The sequence below is a fragment of the Suricata suricatta genome, chromosome 12 (genome assembly GCF_006229205.1).
Source record: "Suricata suricatta isolate VVHF042 chromosome 12, meerkat_22Aug2017_6uvM2_HiC, whole genome shotgun sequence".
Taxonomy (NCBI): domain Eukaryota; kingdom Metazoa; phylum Chordata; class Mammalia; order Carnivora; family Herpestidae; genus Suricata; species Suricata suricatta.
This window is the reverse complement of record NC_043711.1, coordinates 17,691,159-17,715,802: the sequence shown is the minus strand read 5'-3', so window position 1 is coordinate 17,715,802 and position 24,644 is coordinate 17,691,159. Positions and strand designations below refer to the sequence as shown.

The following is a 24,644-nucleotide window of genomic DNA, read 5'->3' as shown; positions in this document are numbered from 1 at the left end:
ACACCCTCTCCAACAACTGTAGTCTTTTGCTTTGTTCATTTTAGCCACTCTGACTGGCGTGAGGTGGTATCTCAGTGTGGTTTTGATTTGTGTTTCCCTGATGATGAGTGATGTTGAGCATCGTTTTATGTGTCTGTAGGCCATTTGGATGTCCTCTTTGGAGAAGTGTCTGTTCATATCTTCTGCCCATTTCTTCACTGAATTATTTGTTTTGTGATTGTGAAGTTTGGTGAGTTCCTTGTACATTTTCGATATTAGCCCTTTATCTGATATGTCATTTGCAACTATCTTTTCCCATTCTGTCTTGTCAGTTTTAAAAGCTTGTTAAAAGCAGTGTGCACCTGTTAGTATTGCTATATTAAAGGAGGCTCATTGACTGTCCAGGCCCTGTCCATTCAGGAAGTGTTCTTTTAATGGTGTCTCTCAGTTTCTCTTGTTGTGCCTTTGGTTATTTTATTTCCCTACTCAGTGATATTTGGGACTCTCCACCATGTGTACTTTGGCTTGTTTCTTGAGGTAGCCCTGAAAAGGAAAACAGACAAACACACAGGGAACAAAAGCACACAAATGCACAGACAAATCAAACAAGCAAGCAAACCAAAAGGAGAAATCAAAAAAAGAAAAGAAAAAAAAGTGGGGGGGGGGACAGACCAGCAGAGGGGAGAGATAAGAATGAGATACGGGAAAATATATCTGAATGGCAAGAATTGATCTAATCATGGCAATGCACCAATATTGGTCTTTCCTGGGCTCCAGCGGGGGGGGGGGGGGGGGAAGAGAAAAAAGGCAGCTCTCCAGCGTGGATGGGCGTGGTTTGGTGTAGGTAGGTGGAGGGAGGGGCTGCTCTTCTGAGGCCCCGCATTGGTGGTTGTGGGGAGAAGAATGGCAGTGTCCCAATCCTTTCTTGAACCAAGTGTTGCAAGCCACTCTTTTGGGTCTGATCTCCCTGTGCCACCCACAGACCAAGTTGTATTTTCCAAGCCCGGCCTTGTTTCCAAATCCTAGTCCACACACTTTAATGCTACTGCCCAAGATGAGATGTACTGCTGCAGGTGGGCGGCTTCCTAGCCAGATTGAGCAGGGGGACTGGGGAGCAGCTTTCTCCTGACTCCGGCTGGAATCTGCCTGGGGAGCTCAAGGAAAACGCGCCAGCTAAAGGGGACAGATTTCTCGCTGGTGCCCAGCGGTTATAGAGGTTATAGATGGGATGATAGTATCCCTCTCTGTCCCTGGCCGAGGTTTTTCTTTTCTCTAGAGACAGCTCTATGAACGTTTTCAGTCTCTTTCTCTTCCCCTGTCTCTCCTCGCGGCTCTGCCCCATCTCCCGGGCTCTGCATGCTCTCCCGGCTCTGTGCACTCTTCTCGCTCTCCTCGACTCTGCACTGGGGGGCGGGGGGGGGCTCTCTCCCTTCAGGCCCCGGTCCCCTCTCCCCTCCATCCCCCCTTTTCTCCCCCCCAGTTTGTACTCACTCAGGCACCTATGAGGCTGTCTTCTTTGTAGACTCTGAGTGTTCTCCTCCTACTCTTGCAGATCAGAGTATTGTGGCTTCAGTTCTTCAGTCCTTCTCAGTTTGGTCGATGTGGGTGGGCAAAAATTACAGAGCTCCCTACTTCTCCGCCATCTTGCCCCTCCTCCCTATTTATTTATTTATTTATTTATTTAAAGTTTGTTTATTTTGGGGCACCTGGGTGGCTCAGTCAGTTGAGCATCCGACTTTGGCTCAGGTCATGATCTCATGTTTGTGGGTTGGAGCCCTATGCCAGGCTCTATGCAGACAGTTCAGAGCCTGGAGCTGCTTTGGATTCTGTGTCTCATTCTCTCTCTGCCCCTCCCCCTCTTCTGCTCTGTCTCTCTCTGTCTCAAAACTAAATAAAACATTAAAAAAATGTTTATTGTGAGGTGGGGTTAGGGGGAGAGACCTAGAGAGAGAAAGAGAATCCCAAGCAGGCTTCTTAATGTCAGCACAGGGCCAGATGCGAGTCTCGAAACCATGAACCATGAAATCATGACCTGAGCCAAGATCAAGAGTTGGATGCTTAACCAACTAAGCCATCCAGGCACCCCTAAAGATGTATACTTTAAAAGATTTTTAGGGGCGCCTGGGTGGCTCAGTTGGTTAAGAGTCTGGCTTCGGCTTGGGTCATGATCTCATGGTTCGTGGGTTCGAGCCCCGCGTCGGGCTCTGTGCTGACAGCTAGCACAGAGCCTGGAGCCTGCTTCGGATTCTGTGTCTCCCTCTCTCTCTGACTCTCCCCGGCTCCAGCTGTCTCTCTCTGTCTCTCAAAAATAAATAAAAGAAACAAAAAAAAATTAAAAATAAAAAATAAAATAAAAAAAGATTTTTAGGGGCACCTATGTGGCTCAGTCAGTTTAACGTCCGACTTCAGCTCAGTACATGATCTCGCAGTCCATGAGTTTGTAGTCCCATGTTAGGCTCTGTGCTGACAGCTCAGAGCCTGCAGCCTGTTTAAGATTCTGTGGCTCCCTCTCTCTCTACCTGTCTCTCTTTTTCAAAAATATACATTAACAGGGGCGCCTGGGTGGCTCAGTCAGTTAAGTCTCTGACTTCAGCTCAGGTCATGATCTCATGTTTGTGGGTTCGAGCCCTGTGTCAGGCTCTGTGCTGACAGCTCAGAGCCTGTAGCCTGTCTTCAGATTCTGTGTCTCCTTCTCTCTCTGCCCCCTCCCTCTCATGCTCTGTCTCTCTCTGTCTCAAAAATAAATAAGAACATTAAAAATATTTTTTAAATATACATTAATAAAAGTGTTTTTTTAACTTATTTAAAAAATTTTTTAAATGTTTGTTTATTTTTGGGACAGAGACAGAGAGCGAGTAGGGGAGGGGCAGAGAGAGAGGGAGACACAGAAGTTGAAGTAGGCTTCAGGCTCTGAGCTGTCAGCACAAAGCCCAACGCGGGGCTTGAACCCACAATCAGCAAGATCATGATCTGAGCTGAAGTCAGATGCTTAACTGACTTAGCCACCCAGGTGCCCCAACATAAAGAGTTTTAAAAACATATTACCAAATGGCCCTTCTATAAAGGTCTGTCTCTTTCTATTCCAGTCAATAATACAGGAGCACCCACTGACCAGCAATCTCTACAGCATCTAATTTACAATCTCTGCCAGTCTGATGGGTGAAAGTTTTGCATTGTTTTAATTTTTTCATGTTTTAATTTTTTATTTTTTTTAATGTTTATTTTTGAGAGAGCACAAGTGGGAAGGGGCAGAGAGAGAGGGGGACAGAGTATCCAAAGCAGGCTCTGTGCCAACAGGCTGATAGGAGTAAGCCTGATGTAGGGCTTGGACTCACGAACCATGAGATCATGACGTGAGCTGAAGTTGGTCGCTCAACCACCTGAGCCACCAGGTGCCCCAATTTTTCATGCTTTTAAATGGTGATGAGGTTCATTATTTTGATGAATATTAGTTCCTTTAGGAAATAACTATTTTTCTTTGCTCATTTGTTTTTTGGCTTTTAAAAGCTTTGGATATATTAGGTTGTTAATTTACTTATAGTATGTGGCAAGTCTTTTTCATGGTTTGCATTTGTCATTTAATTTTGTATATTCTTTTGAGCTTTTAACAACACAACCTTTATTCCAATTTTGCGCATTTTTAATTAACCTTTTTATTTTGAGATAATTCTAGATACATGTGCACTTGTATAAAATAACATAAAGGGAAAAATAATAATACAGAGAGATCACATGTACCCTTTACCCAGTTTTCTCATGAAGGTAACATCTTACAAAACCCTTGAATGGTATTACATCCAGAATATTGATATTGGTATGGTAAAGATACAGAACATTTCCATCATTCCATGGCCACATCCACTTTCCTTCTCCTACTCCAATTCTTAACTAACCCAACAATCATGAGTCTGTATTCCATTTCTTTAATTTTACAATTTCAAGAATGTTATATAAATGGAATCATACTAGTAAACTTACCAAGTAAACTTTTTGGATTGGCTTTAAAAATATTTTTTGTAATGTTTATTCTTTATTTTTTTGGGAGGGAGGGGCACACAGAGAGGGGGACAGAAAATCTGAAGCAGGCTCTGTGCTGACAGCAACAAGTCCAGTGTGGGGCTCGAACACAGGAACTGTGAGATCATGACCTGAGCTAGAGTCGGACACTTAACTGACTGAGCCATTCAGGCAGCCCTGGATTGGCATTTTTAACTCAACAATTTTCTGGAGATTCACCAGATTGTTTCATGTATGAATTATTCATTTCTCTTTAATAGTCCATGGTGTGTTTAACTTTTCATCCATTGAAGGACATCTGGGTTGTTTCCAGTTTTCGGCTCTTATGAATAAAGATGGTATAAACATTTGTATTCAGAGGTTTTTCTGGGAAAATAAGTTTTCATTTCTCTGGGATAAATGCCCAAGAGTACAATTGTTGAGTCATATGGTAGTTGCAAGTTTAGTTTAGTTTTTTTTTTTTCTTAGAGAGAGACCAAACAGGGGAGAGGGGCAGAGGGAAGGAGGGAGGGAGGGATGGAGAGAGAGAGAGAGAGAGAGAGAGAATGAGAATCTTCAGCAGGCTCCACGCTCAGCACAGAGCCCATGGTGGGGCTCAATCACACAACCCTGGGATCATGACCTGAGCTGAAATTAAGAGTCAGATGCTCAACCACTCAACCATCTGAGTCATCCAGGTGCCCCTTTACTGTTGAGTTTTGAGAGTCCTTTATTCTAGATGCTAGTGGTTTCACAGGTCCATGGTTTGCAAATATTTTCTCTCAGTTTGTAGTTTGTCTTTTCATCCTCTTAGTAGAGTCTTTTGAGCAAACTATTTTTTTTTAATGTTTATTTTGTGCTCCCTCTCTGTGTGAGGAAGGGCAAGAGAAAGGAAGAGAGAGAGAATCCCAAACAGTCTCAGAGCCTGATGCAGGGCTTGAACTCATGAACCTTGAGATCATGACCTGGGACAAAACCAAGAGTCAGACGCTCAACTGACTGAGCCACCCAGGCACCTCTTGAGCAAACATTTTTAATTTTGATAAAGTTGGGTTTGTTAATTTTTCTTTTATGGATTGGGCTTTAGGTGTCTGAGGCATTGGGTCTGTTTACCTAGCCTGAGATCCCAAAGATTTTCTCCTGTGTTTTTTTCTAAGAATTTTATAGTTCAACATTTTACGTATAAGTGTGTGACCCCATTTTGAATTAATTTGTATATAATGTACAAGAATTGAACATAGTTCTTTTTTTTTCTCTTTTGCCTATGGCTGTCCAATTGCACCAGTGCCATTTGTTGAAAAGACTTATTTTACTTCACTGAATTGTTTACACTTTTGTTAAAAATCAACTCAGCATAGTGGTAGCTGGGTGGCTCAGTCAGTTAAGTGTCTGACTTTTGCTTTTGGCTCAGGTCACGTTCTCACGGTTCGTGAGTTTGAGCCTACATTGGGCACTGACAGTGTGGAGCCTTGAGATCCTCTATCTCCTCTCTCTCTCTGCCCTTACCCTGCTCATGCGCTCGCTTGCTCTCTCTCTCACGCTCTCTCTCCCAAATAAATAAATTGAAAAAGGAATCAACTGGGCATATTTGTGTGGATTTTTCTTTGTTCTGTATTTTCTTCCATTGATCTATGTCTCTCCTTTCACTAGTAGTACATAGTCTTGATTAATATAGGCATATACTTACTAAGTCTTGAAATTGAGTAGACTGATCCCTCCCACTTTATTCTTAAAAAAAAAAACAACAACCTTGTTCTAGCTATTCTAACTGGTTTATATTTCCATATAAACTTTAAGATAATATAGAAAATTGAGAAAAATTTTGCTGAGATACATGTTAAATCTATAGGTCAATTTGGATGAAATTGATACTTACTATTTTGAGTCTTCCAATCCATGGACATGGTATGTCTTTCCACTTATTTAGAACTTTAATTTCTTTCATCTGTACTATGTAGTTTTCAGCATCTAAATCCTGTACATGTTTCCTTGTATTTATATTTAAGTCTTCTCTCTTTTTTGACTTTGAAAAAAGGGCATTGTAGGGGTGCCTGGTTGGCTCATTTGGTAGAGCATGTGACTCTTGATCTCAGGGTTGTGAGTTTGAGCCCCATTTTGGGTACAGAGATTACTTAAAAATAAAATCTTTTTAAAAGTGGCATTGGGAATGGTATTGTAAGTTTAATTTTGTTAGCTACATGTTCATAGCTAGTTCATAGAAACACAATTGATTTTTACATGTTAGTCTTATGTCCTTTGACCTTCCTTAATCCCTTATTAGTTCTAGGATTTTTTTTTTATAGAATCTGAGATTTTTTATGTAGAAAGTCATGCCATTTGCAAATATAGACAGTTATATTTCTTCATTTCTGATCCCTTTATTTCCTTATTTCACTGGCTAGAATTTCCAGTGCTATGTTGAATAAGAATGACAAGAATGGGCATTTTTGCCTTTTTCCCAGTCTTACAGGGAAGTATTCACTATTTCATTGATAAATATGTTAGATGTACTTTTTTTAATGCTTGTTATCAAGTTGAGGAAGTTACCTTCTTTTACTCTTTTTTCTGAGAATGTTATTATGAATGGATATGGACTTTTTCTTTTCTTTTTTCTTTCTTTCTTTTTTTTTTTTTTTAGTCTGGACTTTTTCAAATACCTTTTTTTCCCTGCATGGATTGATGTGATCATGTGAGTTTTCTTTAACTTGTTAATATGATAGATTGCATCAGTTGATTTTCTTTCTTTTTTAATAAAATTTTTAATGTTTTATTTATTTTTGATACAGAGAGAGACAGAGCATGAGAGGGGGAGGGGCAGAGAGAGAAGGAGACACAGAACCAGAAGCAGGCTCCAGGTTCTGAGCTAGCTGTCAACACAGAGCCTGACATGGGGCTTGAACCCACGAACGTGAGATCTGACCTGAGCCAAAGTCAGAGGCTTAACCGACTGAGACACCTAGGTGCCCCCACAGTTGATTTTCAAATATTGAACCAACTTTGGGTTGCTAGAATAAACACACGAACTTGACATGGTGTATAATTCTTTTTATATATTGCTGAATTCTGTTTGCTTATGTTTTGTTAAAGATTTTTGCATGTACGATCATGAAAGACATTGGTCTGACATTTTTTTCCCCTATATTGCTTTATCCAGTTTTGGTATTAGGATAAAACTGATTTCATGACATGAATTTGGAAATGCTCCCTTTTCTGTTTTCTGAGAGAGATTGTAGAATTGGTGTTAATTCTTTAAAACTTTGATAGAATTTTATAATGAATTATAGATTTGAGAGGGAGGAGTTTTAAATTTTTGAATTCAATTTTCTTAATAGTTACAAGACTATTCATATTAATTATTTCATGTTGGGCAAATTGTGGTCATTTATGTTTTTGTTTTCTTATCTACATTGCCAAATTTGTGTAGAGTTGTTTGTAGTATTCCTTTATTATCCTTTTGACGTCTACAGGGTCCATGGTGATATCTTCTGTTTTATTCCTGATATTAGTAATTTGTGACTTCTCTCTCTTTTTTGTCAGCCTCACTAGAGGTTTGTTAATTTTTTTTTTGATACTTACAAGAAAATAGTTTTTTGTTGTACTGATTTCCTCTATTGTTTTTCTGTTTTCAATTTCATTGGTTTCTGCTTGTATCTTTATTGGTTCCTTGCTTTTGCTTGATTTATTTAGTTTGATTTTCTTTATTTTTGTTTTCCAAATGTTTATTTTTGAAAGAGATTGAGCAGGGAAGGGGCAGAGAAAGAGAGGGGGACCCAGGATGTGAAGCAGGCTCTGTGCTGACAGTGGAAAGCCCAACATGGGGCTTTAACTCAAAAACTGTGAGATCATGACCTGAACCACAGTAGGACACTTAACTTAGCCACCCCGCTGCCCTTTAGGGAGGTTTCTGAGGGGAGAACTTATTCAATTGTTAATTTGAGCCTTTTCCTCTTTTCTAATGTATGCAGTCAGTGCTATAGGATTTCATTTCAGCAGTGCTTTAGCTGTGTCTCACAAACTTATATGTATATATATATGTGTATATATAGTTAATAAATATTTTAATATATATTTAAGTAATCTTTATATCCAGTGTGGGGCTCAAAACCACAATACTGACTGAGGTCAGCACTCACATGTTTTTCTGACTGAGCCAGCCAGGCATCCTAAAGTTAATACATTTAATTGCCAGTCAGTTCAGTGTTTTTTCTAATTTCCTTTGAGACTTCCTTTTTGAATTATTATTATTATTATTTTAAATGTTTGTTTATTTTTGAGAAAGACAGAGACAGAGTGCGAGCCGGGGAGGGGCAGAGAGAGCGAGGGAGACACAGAATCCAAAACAGCATCCAGTCTCCTAGCTGTCAGCACAGAGCCTGACCTGGTGCTTGAGCCCACAAACCGCAAGATCATGACCTGAGCCGGTCAGATGCTTAACTGCTTAACTGACTGGGCCACCCAGGTGCCCCCTTTTGGAATTATTTAGAGGAGTGTTGTTTGGTTTACAAGTGTTGGAGATTATTGATTTTTAGTTTTGAGCCCATTGTGATCAGAGAACATATTCTGTATTATTTAAAATCTTTTAAGGGTACCTGGGTGGCTCAGTCAGTTAAGCGTCTGACTCTTCATTTTGGCTCAGGTCATAATCTCAGAGTTTATGAGTTTGAGCCCCATGTTGGGCTCTGCACTGACAGCATGGAGCCTGCCTGGGAGATATTCATTCATTCTCTCTCTCTCTCTCTCTCTCTCTCTCTCTCTCTCTCTCTCTCTCTCTCTCTCTCTCAAAATAAATGAATAAATATAAACAAAAATTTAAAATCTTTTAAATTTCTTGAGATTTGTTTTATGACCATGGTCTCTCTTGGCTTATGTTCCATGGGCACTTGAAAGAATGTGTGTTCTGTTGTCATTTGGTGGAGTGTTCTAAAAATGTCAATTAGATTGATCCTCCTGGTTGATAGTATTGTGTTCTTCCTAACCTTGGTGATTTTCAGTCATTTTGTTCTACCAATTTGTTGATAGAGGGAGTTGAAATCTCCAACTGTAATTGTGGGTTTGTTTGTTTCTCCTTTCAGTTCTATGAGTTTTCTATACATAGTTTGTAGCTTTTTTGTTTGGTACATACACATTTTGAATTGCTGTGACTTCTTAGTAGATTTGCCTTTTTATCACTATTCCATAATTTTGCTTACTGTGTTTTTCCTTCTTTCCCTGATGTTCAGGGTTCCTTCTTTCATTGTTTCTTTCCTGTGTAGAGAACTTTCTTTCACTATTCTTTTGGGGTAGGTTGTCTTTTGTTGACAAATTCTCGGTTTTCCTTCATCAAAGAATGCCTGATTTCTCCTTTATTCCTGAAGGATATTTTTTCTAGACATTGGATTCTGGGTTGACAATTCTTTTCTTTCAGCACCTGAAACATACTCTGCCATTTATTTCTATCATCCTGGTTTCTGCTGTCATTCAATTTGTTTAGGTAAAGTGTCATTTTCCTCTGGCTGCTCTTAAGGTTATTTTTCCTTTGTTTTTAGATTTCAGAAGTTCATTTGTGATGTGTCATTGCATGGATTTATTTGGTTTTATCCTATTTAGCATTTGCTTAGCTTGTTGACTCTATATGTTTTGCCACATTGGGAACATTTTGGGAAGTTCTTAGCAATTATTTCTTCAAGTACATTTTCAGTCCCATCCTCTTTTCTCCTCTCTTTCTGGGACCCTGAGGCCACAAATATTAGATTGTTTTGTTACAGTCACATAGATCCTTGAGTTCTGTCCAGTCTGTTTTATTTCTGTTGTTTAGATTGGGTTTTCCATTCTTTTATCTTCTAATTCACTGATTTTTTTTTCCTCTCTTGCGTATGTTCTGCTCCAGAGTGAGCCATCCATTGAACTTTTTATGTTGGTTGTGTTTTTTCTTTTCTTTTCTTTTTCATTGTTTGTTTGTTTGTTTTAAGGAGGCTGCATACCCAGCTCAGATCCCAATGTGGGGCCTGAACTCACAACCCTGAGATTAAGACCTGAGCTGAGATCAATAGTCGGATTCCTGGGGTGCTTGGGTGGCTCAGTAGGTTGAATGTGTGACTCTTGATTTGGGCTCAGGTTATGATCTCATGGTTTTGTGGGTTCAAGCCTTGCATCAGGCTCTGTACTGATCATTCAGAGTCTGCTCTGATTCTCCTTCTCTCTCTGCCCCTCCCCTACTCATGCTCTCTCTGTCTCTTTCAAAATAAATAAACTTTAAAAATAAAAGTTGGACTCCTAACCAACTGAGCTACCTAGGCACCCGTCCATTTTCCAGTTATACGGTTTCTATTTGGTTCTTCCTTACATCTTCTATTTCTGTGCTGTGACTTTCTATATTTTCATGTTTCAAGCACACTTATAATTACTAATTGAAGGATTTTAAATTAGTAATTAGTAATTTAAAATCTTTGTCAGATAAAAAAAAACACCCAAAGAAACAAAACAAATCTCTCTTTGTCAGATAATAATAACAGCTCGGTTATGTTGGCATTGTCATCTACAGTCTGTCTTTTTCCTTTCACTTTGAGATTGTCAATTGAGACCTGGATATTTGCATATTATGTTGAAACTGTGGATCTTATTTAAACTTTCTCTTTTATCTGGCTTTATCTGCCTTGTTACTGCCGGGTGGAGGTAGAAGTCTAGCTTCTCCACTCAGCCTCTGTTGGCATCTCAGGGTGGGGCACTTCTTTTTACTGCTGGGTGGGTATGGGAGTTCCAGCATCTCCACTGACCCCATAGGAAAGGAGGGCGCTGGTTACGGCTGGCAGGGATGAAAGTCCCAGTTCCCTACATGGCTTCTCTCACTCCACCCTGGTTGCCTGTTGTTACAGCCCTACAAGGGTGGAAGTCTAATAAGCTCCCCACTTGCTCTTTCCTGGTGTGGATGAAACTGAGGCCCAATTTTTGTTTTTTTGTTTCCTATAGTGAATGGCTGGAGTAAAGTGTTTGTTGCCTAAAAATTTTTTGTCTTTCTAGGCTGCCCCTTTCCTGGTCTTTTGTCTAGAGAACACAGGCTTTTCTTGAGGCTTCTTTATGGTTTGTGTTTGTTTGGGTTTCTGGATTGCCGGTTTCCTCAGCTTCAAGTCTGAGATATATCAAAAAGAAAATCCAAAGAACTCACCACCATGTCATTCCTCAAATTTGAAGGTCCCTACCCAGTCTTCTTTTTTCTCCAAACTTTCAGACTCTTCTCAGGTTTGTTTTAAAAATAATGTGTAGGGGTGCCTGGGTGGCTCAGTCGGTTAAGCCTTCAGCTTCGGCTCAGGTCAAGATCTCATGTTAGTGGGTTTGAGCCCTGTGTCGGGCTCTGTGCTGACAGCTCAGAGCCTGGAGCCTGCTTCAGATTCTGTGTCTCCCTCTCTCTCTGCCTCTCCCTGCTCATGCTCTGTCTCTCTCTGTCTCAAAAATAAATAAAAATTATTTAAATAAATAAATAAATAAATAAAATAAAAATAACGTCTAGAGATGCCTGGGTGGCTTAGTTGGTTAAGTGTCTGACTTCAGCTCAGGCCGTGATCCTGTGATTTACGGGTTCGAGCCCCACATTGGGCTCTGTGCTGATGGCTCAGAGCCTGGAGCCTACTTTGTGAATTCTGTGTCTCCCTCTCTCTCTGCCTGTCCACTGCTCGTACTCTGTCTCTGTCTCTCTCTCAAAAATAAAAAAAAACATTAAAAAATTTTTTTAGATAAATCTAGGATTTTTGGCAGCTCTTTCTGCACATGGGACCTGTCCCCATGCTTTAATTAAACCATCTTTTCTGCACTGAAAAATAAAATAAAAATAATGTCTAGGGGTTTTTTGGTTGCTGCACTTTAGCAGGAAAAATAGGGAAAAGTACTTCCTAGAAACAAAGTCTGTATATTGATTTTGACCAAGGGAATGTTTATTTTCAGTAACTGTGTCCATCAGTCTTCTCCATCATGGCTTCTTCCTTTTCCATTGTGCCTGAAGACCTTTTATGCTCCTAGATGAGACAATGCCTATCTGTACTCTTTTCTTGCACTCCTCTGCTCTGCTGAGTGACTATTTTATACCTCTTCTCTCTTCTCAAATCCCCATCCTCTCAGCATATAACTTCGCTTTCTATTTCACTGACAAGACTGAAACTACCAGAAGAAAACTTCACCAGAGGCCCTCCACCACCTGCATCCACGCTTTGGCACCTGTTACTACATCAGTGGCTGCCTAGCTTGTTTCCACCAATGATGGCTCATGCCTTTGCTTGATCCTACCTCCTATTTGTATGCTGGATCCTATCTCCTTTTATCATCCATAGATCTCACTTCAACAGTTCTTTATTTTCCTAAACATTAATTTTTGCACTCCACTGGATTGTTCTCATTAGCAGTAAAAGTATAAACATGCTTGTATTTTCACCTTGAAAATACAAAGTTCTTTTCTAATTCCCCCATCAATTTCTGTGCTTCCTGTCTTTGCTCCCCCTTATGTTAAAACTCTTTGAAAAGTTCTTGGGGTTTTTTGGTTTGTATTTTCTACTCATTGTCTCTAGCTCCTCTTCCCTAATTGTTAAACTCACTTATGTCTGGCTTTTATCTCACCATTTCAACAAAGTAGTTTTGTCAAGGTCACCAGTGAGCTTTACACTAAATCCAGTGTTGAGTTATTGGCCCTCATCTTTCTTGATATGTCAATAGAATTTGACTCAGCCGATTCCCTCCTCTTATTGAAGAGCTATCTTCACTTGGCTTCTCTCCTAATTTTCCTTTGAGCAACTTGGCTGGTCTTCTTGGTCTCCTTTGTTGATTCATCATCATCTTTTTGATCTTTAATGTTCATGCTCTACACGGCTTATTCCTATTACACTCATTTCCTTGACGATTTCTTCTTGTCTCATAATTTTTAGACACCAAATATATATTGATGATTCTCTGGTTTGTATTTCTAACTCAGGCTTTTCCTCAACTCCAGACTAGTTTATCCAACGTTTCCTTTGGGTGCTAATAGCGCCTCAGAGTCACCATGTGCAAAAACGAACTCCTGGTCTTCCCCAGTAACTGCTCCACCTACAGCCTTTTGCAACTCAGTTGTGGCAACACCATCCTTCTAGTTGTCCAGCTCTAAAGCCCAGGAGTCATGCTAGGCTCCTGTCCTTCTCACTGTATATATCCCATCTGTTGACTAGTCCAAGTCTGTCTGTTCTTATGCCTCCATTTGCAGTCACATTGCCCCAAGTCACCTTCATCACTGAACAGTGAGAAGATCCTGATAGTAATATGTGAATTCCATTCCAATCCTCTTCGGTCCCCGAAGGTCACTGTGCATCAGCTCCAGTGTCCTCTGGTCACATGGGTCTCCTTGCTATTCCTCAGACATTCTAGGCCTACATGTGTCCAGATCATTTGAGGGAGTTATATTTTAAAAAACTATTAATACTTGACTGACATGGTTTTAAATTTATTGTTTAAAAAATTGATGTTTTTCCAATAAAAAATGTCCTAATCAGAATTATGACTTTTTATTTGCTGCTTCTTTTATGTCCCCCCAGAGATGTTTCACAGATTTTTTTATGCAAATCCTATTACTGCTTGATGTACATATATTTTATTGCTATTTTGTTATTATTTAAAATTTTTTAAAATTTTTATTTATTTTTGAGAGAGAGAGAGACAGAACATAAATGGGACAGGGTCAGAAAGAGAGGAAGACACAGAATAAGAAGCAAGTTCCAGGCTCCGAGCTGTCAGCACAGAGCCTGATGTGGGACTCAAACCCACTAACCAGGAGATCATGACCTGAACTGATGTTGAATGCCCAACCAAATGAGCCACCCAGGCACTTCATATTTTGTTATTTTTGAAAGAGAGAGAGAGAGAGAAAGAGAGAGAGAGAGAGAGAGAGAGAGAGAGAGAGAAAGAGAGTGAGCGAGCATGTGTACAGAGCAGGGAAAGGGGCAGAGGGAGGAAGGAATAGGGGAGAAAGAGAGGTAGAAAGAGAGAGAGAGAATCTTAAGCAGGTTCCACGCTCAGTACAGAACCCAATGTGGGGCTTGATCCCATGACCCTGGAATCATGACCTGAGCTGAAATCAAGAGTTCAAGCCTCGGGGCGCCTGGGTGGCTCAGTTGGTTAAGCCTCCGGCTTCGGCTCAGGTCAGATCTCACGGTTTGTGGGTTCGAGCCCCGCATCGGGCTCTGTGCTGACAGCTAGCTCAGAGCCTGGAGCCTGCTTCAGATTCTGTGTCTCCCTCTCTCTCTGACCCTCCCCTGCTCACGCTGTCTCTCTCTGTCTCTCAAAAATAAATAAAAAGCCTTAAAAAAAATTAAAAAAAAAAAGAGTTCAAGCCTCAACAGACTGAGTCACCCTGGTGTCCCTTTATTGCTATTTTGAATGGAATTATTTTCCATTATTGTCAACTCATTATTGCTGATGTATAAGAAAATTATTGGACTTGGGATACATGTCTGACTTTGGCTCAGTCATGATCTCATGGTTCATGAGTTGGAGCCCTGCATTGGAGCCTGCCTCAGATCCTATGTCCCCCTCTCTCTCTGCCCCTCCCTTGCTCGTGCACACTCACAGGCACACGCTCTCTCTCCCTCTCTCCCTCTCAAAAGTAAATAAACATTAAAAAAAGTTATTGGACTCCTCTATTTCTTTTCTAAGTGTTTCTCCCTGGGACTGCTAAAGCCAAACTCTCCAGCTTTAATTATTCTTTGGTTGATGCCTCTGTGTGTTGATTCCCTTTGGCTCTGTACTTCCTGTGGATCTTCCATGGGGATTTTTCTCTCAGATCTTTTCTGGGATTACCCTGGCCTGCCTTTCTCATGCCTTGAGGCTGGGGTGGGAGCCTCTCCTTGGCCTTCCCCTGGCTCTGCACAGGACTTCTATCCTGGCACTTAGAACTCTGAATGCCATTTCCTGTTCACCTTTCCTTAACCAAGCTTCCTGATCAGTGAGGGCTTAGCATGGGTTTGGTGTTCAATGGCTATTTGTTGAAGGAATAAGTGAATGACTGAAGTATTTGTCTCCTCCTTTCTAGACCTTCCAACTAGCTTTATTGGAAATGCTCTTGCATTTGAGAGAGTTCCTCCACTTATTTTCCAATTCCTCTGTTGATTTCTTTTTCTTGTCAGTGTATGCATACTTTGTGATATTTTCATTTAGCTTTATTTCCTAATGACTTCCACCAATATTAAATTTTCCAAATAACTGTCAGTTTGACAGTGAAGTGTTTCATTGGTCTACTACCTAATGACCACTTCCACACTCACCTTGTAACTTTCTGTAACATGCTGAGTCTGTTGACTTTGATGCTGCTGCTGACTTTGATGACTTTTCCCTCCCTCTCAGATTCAGGCTTCTTCGGGGGAAACCAAGTACACTGGGGCCTTGGACTGTGCAAAGAAGCTCTATCAGGAGTCTGGGATCCGAGGCATCTACAAAGGGACAGTTCTCACCCTCATGCGAGGTAACATTTTAGGTTCTCCACCTGAGGTCACCTTGGTTGGGGGATCATCTGAGGTGCATTTGCCAGAGAGGATCTTCCCTGGATCCCCAGATTAACCTTGGCACCATGCAAGCCACACCTCTGACAAGGCTGGCATGGTGTGCCCTGGTCCTAGGCAGTCTCACCCCAGCCAGCAGGGACAGAAATGAAGGTGGGGGGTAGGAACTAACATCCTTCTGGCAGGCTGGCCCTCGAAGATGTTTGTCAAGACAGTGGCAATTACAAGGGACTAGCAAGTAGATAGAAATCATGGCTGGAGGGATGAGTGGGAAGAGTGACTTAAGGACACCGGGGCTCTCTATAGTTTCGAGAGGCATGTTCTGCCGGGGTGGCAGTAGGAAAGACAGACAGCCCCCTCCGACCTGCGCATGTCCTGACATGGTAGCTTGGAGGAAGGCCAGAGGCTAGCAGTGCTTGTAAGTTGGAGTGAGTGTGTCAGTGGGGACCACTCAGAACTGTTTTTTGTTGTTGTTGTTTTTTAATTTTTAAATGTTTTTATTTATTTTTGAGAGAAAGAGAGATGCAGCACGAGCAGGGGAGGGTCAGAGAGAGAAGGAGTCACAGGATCTGAAGGCAGGCTCCATGCTCTGAGCTAGCTGTCAGCACAGAGCCCGACGCGGGGCTTGAACTCACGAACCGCGAGGTCATGACCTGAGCTGAAGTCGGACGCTTAACCGACTGAGCCACCCAGGTGACCCAACGGATCACTCAGAACTTTGAAGATGAAATGTTGTCATGTGTGTTTATGCTCACTCACACCGGTGCTTGCCCCAAAGTGGCATCTAATTATTGCACAGGGATTACTGCAGATAGGAAGTGTTGCTGAGGAACTTCCCAGGAAGCCTTGAAGAGGCCAGTGCCAAGGTTGACTCTTCTAAATTTAAGAAATCTGTGAGGATTTTATATCATTTAATTCACCTCTTTCTTACTACTAACAGATGTTCCAGCCAGTGGGATGTATTTCATGACATATGAGTGGCTGAAAAATATCCTCACTCCAGAGGGAAAGAGGTAAGGGGAATAGAAGAATTTAGAACCCACTTTGCTAGGTCATGGGTTGGTTGCCGTTTACTGTGAATGGGTCTGACAGCAGAGTGGGACTTGCTCCTGGCTCCGCATCCACTTAATTCTTGCTGCTGAGACCCATCTAACACTGCTAAATCTGTACATCACCTACTGGAGCAAGTATATAAAACGAGTTCATGAAACCTCCTCCAAGGAGTGGCAGCTGCTGTGTCACAGGAGCCCTGGCCTTGGGCCTCCTCCCTCTGGCCAGTTTCTCCCTCTCTGTAACTGCCCCATCTGCCATAGGAGGAATGGTTTGAATGTCACTCTCACAGCCTTTGTCTGACTGGAGTTGCGGTTGGTATTCTGCAGTGTCAGTGAGCTCAGTGTGCCTCGGATCCTGGTGGCTGGGGGCATCGCTGGGATCTTCAACTGGGCTGTGGCAATCCCCCCGGATGTGCTCAAGTCCCGCTTCCAGACTGGTTAGTGGAGGGTAGTGGGGTAGATGGGGATGGAGTGGGTCCTAGTACTGAATGCCCCTGGGGTGCAGATCTCTTAAGGCCCTAAAATACTCACTCTCCACACCAGCACCCAGCATCTGTCTGATCAACACTTTCCCTTGTAGTCATTTGTGTTCTAGGAACCCTAGACTCACTCTCTTCCTGTTGGCCAAAACACAAAATAAGTGAGGTAACCAATCCCATCAACTCTCCTGGCTTCACATGAGCAGAAGGACTATTTCATTCTTCATTCTTCTCCACTCCCTCAGCATAAGTAATCCAGACACTATATCTGTTTCACCCAAGGTGAACTGTGTTGTCTGCGGACTTGTCCCAGATGACCTGCAAGGTATCTTCTTTCTGATGCTGTCACCCTGCAGGAAGACTTGACTACAAAATTGTCCCCATGTGGGTCACCATGGTTAGGCCAGGAAGCTTCCTAAAGCCTTAACAGTTGGATTCCACCCACAGCACCTCCAGGAAAATATCCTAATGGTTTCAGAGATGTGCTGAGAGAACTGATTCGGGATGAAGGAGTCACATCCTTGTATAAGGGATTCAATGCAGTGATGATCCGAGCCTTTCCAGCCAACGCGGTGAGTGGCAGACAGAGGGTGTACTTCCCCTTCAGGGCTTAGAGCAGGGTCCAAAGTCTAGGTGGGTTGACTTTTGCTTGCTTCTAGGATTAGATTGGGAGCTGAATTTCCCTAAATTCTACGCTCACCCAGAGCCTCCTTATTTGCATCCTTTCCTGAAGCTTCAGAAGGGTTTGTCTCTGGGATTCTCTGAAGGGAAGGGCTTTGATTTCATGACTTGGCCATCAGAAGTGGGCACTTATGAGACATGGATTTTCTTCCTCTCTCAGGAATGAGAAAGCACAGCTTGATTCCCTGACCTGGGGTGGAAATGAAGTTAGGGAGTGGTTCTGGTCCTGACAGGGTCAGCTGTGGTCTCTATGATAGTCACAATGCCTGCTGGTTTTTCTCTTCCTTCCAACCCCTTCTCAGGCCTGTTTCCTTGGCTTTGAAGTTGCCATGAAGTTCCTTAACTGGGCCACTCCCAACTTGTGAGGCCGAAGGCTGCCTGAGGCTTCTGGATGATGGAAGCTATCATCGAGGAAGGAGCAGTGGGCAGGACTAGGCAGTCCTGAAGGGCGAAGGGAGGGGAATGGTGGAATCAGAGCTCTGTGCATGGACTTGGTGAGACCATTGCCTTAAGGACATCCTCTACCTGGTATAACTTGGTGTGCCACTCTGAAACTTGAATTTACTCTTGTCAGTTTAAGGGCTCTCAAGAGGATTTGGAAGTGGAGTAAGTAGCTTCTAGACTAGATACCACTTGTGGTCAGAGAGCTGTCTACTGGTTGACTACAGGCCCTATTACACCCAAAATACTACTCTATGAAGAGGGGAATATCAGCATCTCACCAGAAGCATTATGCATGCTGACCAGGAGCCTGTGTGTTCCTCAATCCTTACCCAGGAACACACACCAGATTTCCAGGGTATCATCTAATCCTGCCCTGCAGATGGGGATGTGGACTTGAGGCCCACATCTCTTTGTCCAAGTGGACTGAGCAAATGTGCCTAGGGACAGATAGCCTGTTAACAACAGGGTTGATTTTTTTTTAAATGCATGCAAGTAATCAAAACTTAAACTACAGCAGCCCAATTTCCCAGGAGTACATGGAGAGCTTTCCCTCCTATAGAGTGAGGAAGGTTTGGAATTGACAGTCTGAGCCCTGCTGAGATACATTACAAAGCCTGAGGTATAGGAAAGGCCGGTTTTTACACACTCTTTTCTCATGAGAGCACCCTCTTCTAACAGGAAACAATAAATATTGTTTCTAATTTTTGCATTGTGTGAAATTTTCTTTTGATTTGGGTCATTCCAATAGGTAGCCTATAGCCTTGGTGGAGGTTGTCAGGGATCTGGTATCTGTCCTTGGTGGCTTTAGGCAGGGGCTTCAGCAGGAGAGAGGAAGAAGCTTTGGCTAGTCCAGCCTTCCCTGATGTCCCAGCAGCAGCTGCTTGATGGGGAAGGGTGTGGGGGGACCAGGTGACTTGATTGCTAACTGTTCCTGTAGTCCTCAGTACAAGCCTGCAGCCCTTCATTGTTTTGTCTCTCTGCCCTCAGCCACATGGGTGTCTGAGCTAACAGAGAGTTGATTGCTCTAAAAGCCAAAAGCAATCTTGACTTTTCATATGGGTTTTGGGGTCACTGTGATCTGATGTCACCAGATGGGCTTTGCTAATTAGACAAATTGATGTCTAGGTGCATCCAGAAGAGGTGAAAGAGACAAATTAGTTTGTCCTTGTCTGGTGGATGGTGAGGCGACAGGAGCTGGTGAGGCTTCTCTGGCATTGTCCCATCTGGCCGTCACAGTTATAGTTCTGTGAGGCACTTCCCACCTTACTGCAGCTGCACAGAGATCTTTGGACTTTGGCTTTAGAGCTGTCACTCTGTATAAAGGGGTGAGGGGGCAGGGACCCATCCCCACCTGGGAGTGGGTGTGGCCATTTGGGCCAGAAGCTGAAGACTTAGGGGTTTAAGGAAGGACACTTTCTTCCAGGGAAGGTATTTTGGATAACCAGATAGGAATTATGGTCAAGTAAAAACAAAACAAAGCAAAAACATTGTTTATAGATGAAAATTGTGCACCCTCTGCTTGGGAAGATTAATTCAGCATTACACCTGCCCCCTCATTCTGCAGGATGTCTTTTTTTTTTTTTTTTGTATATCAACAAATTTATTAGCACCCTCCCCCTCAGAGGCACAATCTTTTTTTTTCCCCCATAATATTTTATTGTCAAATTGTTTTCCATACAACACCCAGTGCTCTTCCCCTTAAGTGCCCTCCACCATCACCACCACCTCTTTCCCCTCTCCCCCTTCCCCTTCAACCCTCAGTTCATTCTCAGCATTCAATAGTCTCTCAAGTTTTGCATCCCTCTCTCTCCCCAACTCTCTCTCCCTCTTCCGCTCCCCCTGGTTCTCCATTAGGTCTCTCTTGTTTTCTGCAGGATGTCTTTAATCTCTCACTGGTTTGGAGATGGCCACATATGTGTTTCCTGAAGCTCTTCTTGGGAGCACGCTGTCCTTGAGACAGTTCTGCAACCTCGGCCTTTGCCTGGAAGCCCGTGCGAGTGCATTTATGTTCCAGCCAAATGACAGTCATTCCCATGGCTCAGGATCACTTTTACAGTCTGTGCTTCTGGATAATTTGCCCTTTGAAACAGCTTCCATTTTAAAATGGAATGTTTTGTTTCCTTGACGTTAGTGGTGGTAGATTCTTCTATTCCTTTGGTTATTCCGTAGATGTTAAGTCAAATAGGGAAGCTCCAGGAGGCATATTTGTGAAGGGAGCAGAGCAGATGGTGAGTAACTCCCTCCTGACTGGCACTTCCTTTTTATGATGCACTTTGAAATGCCACCTGTTCCTGATATATCTTTTCTCTCCCTGATGGGGGTAGGTTGGGGGAGAGGTTAGGGCCCTCCTCAGCAATTTCTTTGACTGTCACAGACATTCGTAAGTAGAAGTGAGACGCAAGTGTTAAAACAACCAACCAGTGATAACAGCCTCACCCAGGCACAAAGCAGAGTATAAATGGGTCAAAGGTGAGAGGCAGATAGTGGGATGTTGCAACAAGCCTATTAGAAGCAACAGAAGTGGGGCATCTGGGTGGCTCAGTCAGTTGACTGTCCAGCTCTTGATCCCAGGGTTGTGGAATCGAGCCCTGCGTTGTGCTCTGCCCTGAGCATGGAGCCTCCTTGTTTCTGTCTCTCTGCCCTTTTCCCCAACTTGTGCTCTCTCTCTCACTAGGGGAAAAAAAAAAGACAACAGTAATGCCATTTCTGCTGTAAGGTCATACCATCTCAACCCCTAATTCTCTCCCTACAGTTCTTTTGAGGCTGGAACCACCGTGCCCTTTCTAACTTTTTCAGTGGTTTGTTCTTATTTCTTTATCTCCATGTAACTCAAAGTTTAGTGGGCAAGGATTTTTACCCCTACTTTCAGATGTGGAAGCCACTGCTCAGACAGGGTAAACTGATCTGCCAAGATCATTGGCAAGATGATAATAGAGTGCAGGTAATAGAGTGAGGTCTGGGTATCCACAGGCCTGAGGAAAGGCTTGTGATGCTATCAGAGGCCGTCCTGGGGCTGCCTGACCTAAGCTCCAGGAGGCCTGTCTGTGCCACAGTGTCAAAGCCCAGGCATCTGACCTGTGAGTCAGGCCACAGGTAGCACACAGAATCCCCACAGGCACTGGGAAAGCCCCAGGGCCGGATGTTCCCTGAGGGTTCTCTTTTCTGCTTTCTCTGCTCCAGTGAGCATGTAGGCCTGTGCCTCTCCAGCCAGGCTCTCCCTTGCCCTGATGGGTCTCTGAGGCAGATCCAAGGTCCACTGCAGAGACTGACACTTTCTGGGGACAGTGTCCTGGGGAGGGGGTGGCTCACAGGTGTAGAAATAGGTGGTCTGGGAATTAACTGCTCCCTGGGGGCATGGATGCTTGTTAAAATAAACCAGACTTTCTGGACCCAAGGCACTGGCCTCATGAGCGAGGCATTACAGAGGCTGCAGGACAGCTTGGGTGATGGCCAAGAAAACATAGCCCATTTCCCCAATTATTCCTGTCAGTGAGGATCATAAACACTTCTCAGGCAAAACAGAAACTGATGATGGTAGATACTAAATAAGCTGGGAAGACTGGACCAGAGGAGTTGGTGTGCAGAGGTGATCAGGTGACCACTGGGTCCCAGGAGACAAGTAGGGGAATGGAGTGGCTTAGAGATCCCCTTTGGGTAGAGAAGAGGGAGGTGTTTTTGTTGGGGCTGAGTCTCCTACCCTACCTGCAGTAGGCAGAAGGTATCAGAGGGCAGAGGAGTATAAGCTGGGAGGTCTGGGCCAAGAGCAGCCTTCCAGAGGAGTCTGGGGGATTTGGGGTGTTTCCCTTTTTCCTGGAAAGAGGAAAAAACCCTTTAAAATACTAAACCTAAAAATAAATAAAATAAAATAAAATAAAATACTAAACTATCGGGGCACCTGGGTGGCTCAGTTGGTTACCCATCCGACTCTTGATCTCACCTCGGGTCTTGATTGCAGGGTTGTGAGTTCACTCAAGAGTACATGAAATCCACTGTTTCGTTGGACATAGTAGTTGGTGCCTTATCCATGTTCATTTTTACCAGACCCACTGCTGTTGGGCTAACCATGTGCCCCACCTGTGTTACTGTGCATCCATAGTTGTAAAATCATTGTGTTCATGTCTGCCTGTGGTTGGTGGTGTGGCAGTCTGTGCAGGATTTGACTGTCTGCTGGGTAGTGACTTCTGGGACTGGCTTGGAGCTGAGCACCTGTCAGCACTCTGGGGCCTCCTCTTCTCTACCACAGTCTATTTCTCTTGCTTTTGAGGGTCTCTGTTTTTGGCCTTTTCATCCACCATCACTTACTGTTGGCAGCTGTTTCCTGATTACTGGCTGCCTGTGGGTCTGGTTGCCACAGTAACCTCCAATGGTGCAGCTGGACAAGCTTGAATAAAGGCAGTCCTAGGAGGGTAAGGGTAGAAGACGTGAGATTCAGGGCCCTAGTATTCCTTCTTGTTCTAGGGTACTCTTCTTTGGCCAGCTCAACTAGGCATTCATGAAAGGTCCTTGGGACTCCACTTGCTACAGAAGGGCTTCCCAGAAGGTACAGAGATGGATCCCTGCTCTTGGACAAGGTGTTAGAGGAAGGGAGCCAAATAGGGCCTGGAGGCTGGCTGGCTGTCCTTCATTACTCTCAGGCTGGTCTGGAACAGCTATGGGGTTCCTGCTTTCTGTGGCTCTCATTCCAGCCAGCTCCGAAAATGCCCTTTGAATGTCCTGTTTGCTGGATAGATGGGCAAGCTATGGAGCATCTGAGAGCAAACTGGCCTGCTCCTGGCAGAGGCTGATGAAGGTTCCTTGATGTGACTGGGAGAACCTGCCCACACCTAGCTCTGTCATCAGCCCTGGAGTAGCCTTTCTCTATCTTATTTTGTAATTGAGATCAGAGTCCTAACTATAGAAGCACCTGCCCCCTTTAAAACATATAAAACATGAAGAATGAGCAAACTAGGGAGTGGAGTTGTGAATTTGCCTTTCCAAAGGGTTGGTTGTAGGATTATTTGAAGCAGGCAGATCCTCAGGTGTGGTGGTGGAGTGGGAGTCACACCCAGGTTTTCTGGGTATGTTCTGACTCTTGGAAAATTTGGAAGGGTTGGTGTACACAAGAGCAGAGAAGAGTTGGGGAACTCTGCTCTGTTAGCCTCTTACTGCCTATCTGCAACTGCCTAGTGCAGTGGTCAGAAACACAGCTTTGAAGAAAAGTATCCTAGTTCTGAGACAGGAGTCAGGAGAACAGTTTCACTGGCTTTGCTTGCTGTGTGGAAACACTCATTCATTCATTCATTCATTCAGTAAATCTCTATAAAGAGTGTGCAGTAAGGACCAGCAGGAAACAAGTTGGACACTATCCCTCCTCTCACAAAGTAGAATGTCCAAGACTCTTTCTAGAGGTCAAGGAACCTGACCAGGGAGACACTGCTATTTGGAATCACAGGCTTACCTGGAGTAGAGCGTGGGTGGCTTCTGTACCAGTGGGGATCGGTTGCTCCTATTTCCAGAAGCTCAGTTCCCAGCAGCACTGAGCTCCTGGGTGTGTGCCAAGCCAATATGAGAGGTCTTAGTGCTGATTTTAATTAATACTGGGTAATTACCAGGTGGAGCTTAACTATCCTAAATGCCTTTGAGGTTCCCAAGCCTATAGCTAGTCACTTTCTGGCTGGGCCCAGCAAGGAGACACAGGACTCTGTCCTATGTCCACTGGCCTTTTGTCAGCACTGTGACCCAAGACCGTCACCTTTTCTATTCCCTTTCAATGTGGTGTGGGTGAAGGGGGCAACTTGGGAAGTAGCCTAGCTTCACCTATGCCCCCTCCCTAGGGGCAAAGGATAACAGTGCCCGACACCATCAGTCTGACTCCAGGGTGAGGGGTGGGAAGAGGCGTGCAGGCCTAGTCCTGGAAATCCTGGTGGGAATGCTCGAAAGGAGGAACAGACACAGAGATTGTTCCTGCCCTGGGCCTTGTTCCAGTTGCTCAGGATACCTGTTTGGCTTAGTGATTCTTCCAAGCTTGTTTCTCTGTCTGTGGGTCCCAAATTACTGTACCACTGAAACTCCTGCTATCTACAAGGCCTTCCCCGTTTGACATTTCACAGACCTTCTGCTAGACTTACAAGGATCTTATGGTCATGCCACCATTCCACTCAGTGGCCAGGGTGGTCCTAACTTTTTTACCAGGCCTCCGAGTCAGCTTGAATGGCACCCGCTAAAGTGGGCCCTCTTGCTCTCCACCACAACTGGAACCACACTGAGGTTTCAATGTCTCTGCCTGCGTCTGGCTATCTGGCTGTAGGGTGTGTCCCTGGAGCCTACCAGGTGTCAGCAAACAGGAGGCTCAGAAACAATACATGAAAGGTCTTGAGGACTAGGTGGAAAGCACTGACGACTCCCTTTGGCGGGTAGACCACTAATTCCCGCGCCTCGTCCACGACCTCGGACAGCTTAGAGCCTGCGGACCGCCGAGCAGCGCACGCGCACTGAGGGCCGGCCGGCTGCGGGCGGCGGGGACGCGCACGCCCGCGGCCGCGTGCGTC

At 43.8% G+C, this 24,644-nt stretch overlaps 1 protein-coding gene and 1 long non-coding RNA gene across 3 annotated transcripts in view; one reads left to right on the top strand and one right to left on the bottom strand.

The window, feature by feature from the left end:
- The window catches only part of SLC25A20 (solute carrier family 25 member 20), a 32,257-nt gene extending 13,434 nt beyond the window's left edge, over positions 1 to 18,823 (top strand). Inside the window, exons 5-9 of the mRNA XM_029918809.1 lie at positions 15,307 to 15,424; positions 16,402 to 16,474; positions 16,841 to 16,950; positions 17,440 to 17,564; positions 17,976 to 18,823. Coding sequence (XP_029774669.1) covers positions 15,307 to 15,424; positions 16,402 to 16,474; positions 16,841 to 16,950; positions 17,440 to 17,564; positions 17,976 to 18,038 — 489 coding nt within the window. The 3' untranslated portion in view covers positions 18,039 to 18,823. The remainder of the gene's footprint in view (positions 1 to 15,306; positions 15,425 to 16,401; positions 16,475 to 16,840; positions 16,951 to 17,439; positions 17,565 to 17,975) is intronic.
- A 1,922-nt stretch (positions 18,824 to 20,745) lies between these two features.
- On the bottom strand, positions 20,746 to 24,175 carry LOC115274136. 2 transcript variants are annotated; one of them, XR_003901107.1, is made up of 3 exons: positions 23,555 to 24,175; positions 22,055 to 22,515; positions 20,746 to 20,787 (listed from the first exon to the last, which is right to left on the bottom strand). It is a non-coding gene; the product is annotated as an uncharacterized LOC115274136 (long non-coding RNA). The 2 variants fall into 2 exon arrangements; XR_003901106.1 differs by lacking the exon at positions 20,746 to 20,787 and adding an exon at positions 21,658 to 21,927.
- Positions 24,176 to 24,644: the final 469 nt, after the last annotated feature.